General features: G+C 35.8%; 1 protein-coding gene across 1 annotated transcript; it reads left to right on the top strand.

The window, feature by feature from the left end:
• Nucleotides 1-857: 857 nt before the first annotated feature.
• gp9 (glycoprotein IX platelet) lies at nt 858-4,816 on the top strand. The gene is made up of 2 exons (XM_077217775.1): nt 858-1,007; nt 3,936-4,816. The coding sequence occupies exons 1-2, from the start codon at nt 950-952 to the stop codon at nt 4,628-4,630; spliced, it is 753 nt and encodes a 250-aa protein (XP_077073890.1). The 5' UTR covers nt 858-949; the 3' UTR covers nt 4,631-4,816.
• The last annotated feature ends 372 nt before the right edge of the window (nt 4,817-5,188 follow it).

The following is a 5,188-nucleotide window of genomic DNA, read 5'->3' as shown; positions in this document are numbered from 1 at the left end:
CTAATTACTATTATTATATTGCGTATTAAGACCCTTGATCCTCACCTGACTATGGCTTTGTAAACTTTATCCATGATGTGGTTTATAATGGACTGTGGTACAGAAACTTGCTTTACTCTGGCTATTCTCTGCCGTCTCAGACGACGATGTTTGTCCTGTTTGAGACACCGTAGCTTCTTCGAAAGGGCAGGGGTGAGCAGTGGGCTGAGCCCTTAGTGTAAACTGACAACCGAACCGCTAGATGTTGCTAAAAGTCACACACTGCACCTTTAAACATGCCCTGTCTGATAACTTTAAGATAAACTGCCTCTGTTATTAGAGATGCATACAATCTTTAGATCTATTGTCCATACTTAATGTTTATATTTGACTATAGTTAGAAATTCACTTATACTTTTACTGCTTACTTATTTTCTTATTATTGTCTTTTTGGTGGTTGTAATTTATTGATGAACATATGCAGGCAGTGTTGTTGTTTTATTGTTGTTTTGTTTGTTTGTTTGTTTGTTTGTTTGTTTTGATTTTTCATTTCTCTGTTGTTATGTAGCTAATTATTGTGTTTTATGTTGGGACCCCCTCGAAAACGAGAGGATACTTCTCAAGGGTTTTATCCTAATAATAAACAATTTGAATACGAAAGTCAATTTTGCTTTGGTGGCATGTACCCACTGCAGGCTAAACATTCAGATATTCAGTTTTCAGTATTTTTGAACTGATCTCAACTGCAGATATAAACATGCAGGGCATGTCTGATGTGCTCTTGGCAGATAGTCTTATCCCCTGCTCACACAGGCCACCCAGTGATGATCACATGACCTGCACACTCATAGAGCTCTTATTGGTCAAGAAAAACTATTAGACATGAGAAAAACATTTCCAGTGGTTTAAGGTTTACAGCACCAGTTATGCCCATTTTAATATACAGAAACGTTCGAAAGAATAAACGTGGATGTTCCTCTCCGCCTACACCCAAGATGATTATCAGACACCCCCACATATGCTAAAAGGTAGGTCTTACATCCATTATGCATGCACAAGTCTGCCTATTTACACTTTTTTTAAAAGTGTGACTTAAGTGTCCAAATAAGGAACATTATGTTGTTATAGTTAGAGTGTTGAATTGGGCATTTCTGCTCAAAGGCTTGTCTGTTTCTGTCACACTTCTTAAAAATGAGGCAGTGCTCGTCCTTGATGCAACACATTTATTTCTGAAAAATAAATAATAAAGACACGTTATGTTGTGAACACTCTCCATTGCGTGTACACGAGCGCTCTTTCACTCTACTAGCGTCAGTTTTCTTAACCATGTATCAGAAATAAATATAATGTCCCATAGTGCAACCATTTATGCATATACATGACACTGGACACATTTTTATTGACACCGGTTACCTTCTCTAAATCCATAAACATAACACAATAAACATAAACGTGTTCTATAATCACTCTTACACGGCATAGAAGTATAACTGATAACAATATCGCATCACACACCTTTTACACAAAAACAGGTGAGTAATGCACAAACTCTATACTCATAACCATGAAAATGACAATTTAGTATATATTCACATAACTTCAGCATTTATAACTGTATGCACTTTGTCTTATTGCTCTTTTTATCATAATTTAATGAGTTAGTTTGATCACAGTTTCAACCCAATATCTGTTACTATATATTAACATCACATTCTCACTAAATTAATAATAAAAGCATTTTAAAACTGAGTCTGCCTCGAATTCTAATTGATATTATACCATGAAATGCTCTTTTTACAGCTAATGGCTGACTAAATGTCGTTAGTCGGGTGATTATAGGCCTGTGCACACGTACAATATTTATGTGTATCTCTTTAAACTGTCAAGAAACAATGAGGGCTACATTTCCATGACTTTTATTTTTTAAACCATATCTGTCAAAAAGCTCATACCTTTTATAAATTAGCCAATATATGTAGTGTCAGCGTGGCAGAAGCACACTCGACAGCCACAGTCCTCGTCAGTGCCGTTTATTATGTCTAACCTTGAGATGTATGACCTTTTCAGCATCACTGATAGACATACTGACGTTACATACTGATCTCTTTTTTGTAATAATTGTTTTGTTTTATTGTTGTTCTTTATTATTGAACTCCAATTCAAATTCAACACAAGTTAAGCTCTATGGAAAACATCTGTGACAAACAACAACAAACTGTGTTTACAGTTTTGAAATGTTAAAAAAGGATAAAGTGCTGATTTTAATTCTTCCAAAAATAAAATTTTCATGCCCATTTTTGGTGTATATTAGTTGTGCTAATCAGTATAGCCATTTTTGCTTGTTTCTACACATTTAAGGTTAGGTCGCAATTATTTTCTGTCCTATTCCCGCAAATCACAAATGATTTCAGTAGAGTTCGATGTTAGCATTTAGCTAAACTGTTCAGTTTATCAGCCTAAAAATACACATACAAATACTGGACTTTTTTATTACACTGAACATGTGTCATTGATTATTTTAGGTAATTATATTCATAATCAATGTTACTCTCCATCATTGTTAGATCTATTATCTTGGATTTATTTTATCACTATGCATTCTGGGTTTGTCTTATGAAAATCAGTATTGTATGCCTATTGTAGTCAAGTCATCTTTATTTCTATAGCGCTTTATATAATACAGAATGTTTCAAAGCAGCTCTACAGTGATAACAGGAAAATAATGATCAATGATGCAAACAAAATGTAATTCTGCTAGTGTGTACGCTCGAGGCAAAACATTTCAACACAGATCTTCTTTGTTCAGTAGAGTCTTATCAAGCTCGTATACCTGTCACAGATGCTGCTGATAGAGCTTTGCACTTGGTCGTGAACGTTCTTGTACTTGTTTAATATTACTTGATACTGATATAACCACATTCATGAACAGACAGGCCTTTCCGATGTTGAGAGGATTTTACAGTACCTCTTTTCTACAGTAAATCGGTAACACTCCACAATAAGGTTCAGTAGTTAACATTTCTTAATGCATTAACTAACATAAATAACAATAAGCAATACATTTGTTACAGTATTAATTAATCTTTGTTAAAAATTTTAAAATGGAAAATCCAGCTGTTCATTGTTTATGTTAGTTCACAGTGCATTAAATAATGTTAACAAATTTGATTTTAAAATGTTTTAGTAAATGTCGAAATTAATATTAACTAAGATTAATTAATGCTGAAGAAGTATTGTTCATTCTAAGTTACTACTAAAGTAGTTAACTAATGTTAACTAATGAACCTTATTGTAGAGTGTTACCAGTAAATATGAGGTTATATACCCAAAGACAAATGAATATCAGAAACTACTTAAGACTTGTAGGATTTTTAGGAACATTAGTTAGAATAATCACCTTCATTTATACAGCAATTTTAACAGTATGGATTGTTTCAAAACAGATTTACAGTGATAATAGAAATTACAGTAACAGAGATTGTTTTGGCTTAACAGCAGCTCTAGAATAAAGTTATTGTCCAGCTAAAGTTAGTTTTGATTGATTCACTTCCGTCGCAACGATCATTAGTTATTAACTTAGGAGCCGGTAACACGACACCGTTCTGACAGAAAACCCTTAATGCGGTCCGGCCGCTCATCCGCATAAAACAGTGCCTGGTGCTCGAGAACGAGACACTTAATGATCTTAATGAAGTTGAGTACACATAATTCTCTTCTTCTGAAGATCAGAACCAGAAAGAGCTTTATTGCCAAGTGTGCTTGCTCACACAAGGAATTTTCCTTGGTACTGAAGCCTTCCAGTGCACATATACAAATACAGATACAACAAGAAACATAGTAATACAAATTCTACAAATAAAATTATTTAAAAAAAAATACATGAAAATGCTATAAAAATATATGGTCACAGTTGGGATATGTCTAACTGTTGTATCATCTGTGTGTGTTCTCCACAGATAGGATGCTGTTTTCTCTTGTTCTGAGCTCAGTGTTTGCACACGTCAGCTGTGACTCCTGCAGGTGCACGACTGTCCTGTATAAAGGTGTGCGTGTGAACTGCAGCTCGCAGAGCCTGAGAACGCTCCCTCAGCTTCATGCCAACACCACAGATCTCCTGCTGCAGAATAACCTCCTCACCACCATCTCTCCAGGGCATTTAGACATGCTTACAAACCTGCAGCTGCTCAACCTATCCGGGAACCCGTTCCACTGCGACTGCAGGATCCTGTACCTGAGACAGTGGCTTCAGAGAAATAAAGCCGTCTCTGTGAGTCCGGTGTGTGCCAGTCCTCCAGAACTAGCCCACAGGCCCATCGATGAGCTCACTGATGCCGATCTGCCCTCCTGTGCCTCTGACTCCTGCTCTGAGTGGCTTTATAACACCATCTTATGCTCAATGCTCTGCTTTCTCATTGGTTTGCTGCTGTGGTGCGTGCAACTCGCAAGAAACTCTACCTTTACTCTGGGCATTGATGAGAGACACACTGGATTTGAGGCAGAATCTCTTCGATCGCTCAAACCCAAGCACAGAGCGAGGGTGAGATGTAGCATTGGGGATGACATGGACAAGCCTTTACTCAACATGGACATCCTCCCTCAGATACTGGACGTCCTGCACAAGCAACACAACATTAAGATTAAAGTACCATGAGAAACTGAACTCTACACTAATCCCCTCACTTGCTTGTGTGTAGTGGGACACTGCAATTGTGCTTTGATTTGATTTGTAACATGGACTGAGATATAAGGAAATTGTAAATCCTGCCAGTTACTTATATTTTTGCTCTGTAAGGTGGATTTTAGTCAGTGTACTGTGGTAAAAAAGAAAAGAAAACAACCTCTGATGAAAAAAGCATTAACTGGGAAGGGAAAACGTATTTTATTTGTTCTATTTGCCAAGACAATAAGTACTAATATAACTATAACTGAAATAAAAATGAATTATAAAAAAAACATATATACATATTTTATTGATAAAATAAAAAAAACAATAATAAAAAATTATATATATATAAAAAATTTTAATTATTAAAATAAAATAAAAGCTATAATAATATTGTAAGGTTTGTGGACTAGTTTTGGCCACTAGAGGCCCTCAGTGTTTCATTTCAGTTTCCCGCCATTTTATCATGTGCAATTGTTCTCACCTGTGCCTCATTTCCCATGATTGTACTGAAGTTGTTCTGTTTCTCTGTTTTTCTCTCAATGT

This window comes from Siphateles boraxobius, unplaced genomic scaffold, assembly GCF_051911475.1.
Source record: "Siphateles boraxobius isolate OS27281-9 unplaced genomic scaffold, OSU_SipBor_1 76, whole genome shotgun sequence".
In the NCBI taxonomy this organism is placed as follows: Eukaryota; Metazoa; Chordata; class Actinopteri; order Cypriniformes; family Leuciscidae; genus Siphateles; species Siphateles boraxobius.
The sequence above is the reverse complement of the archived record's forward strand: the minus strand, read 5'-3'. Positions and strand labels throughout refer to the sequence as shown.

What these genes read in the sequence shown, in the direction of transcription:
- gp9 (XM_077217775.1), top strand. Translation starts at nt 950, where the DNA reads ATGTTCCTCTCCGCCTACACCCAAGATGATTATCAGACACCCCCACAT. An exon ending in ACCCCCACATATGCTAAAAG is followed by an intron (nt 1,008 to 3,935) that starts GTAGGTCTTACA and finishes TGTTCTCCACAG; the next exon opens with ATAGGATGCTGTTTTCTCTT.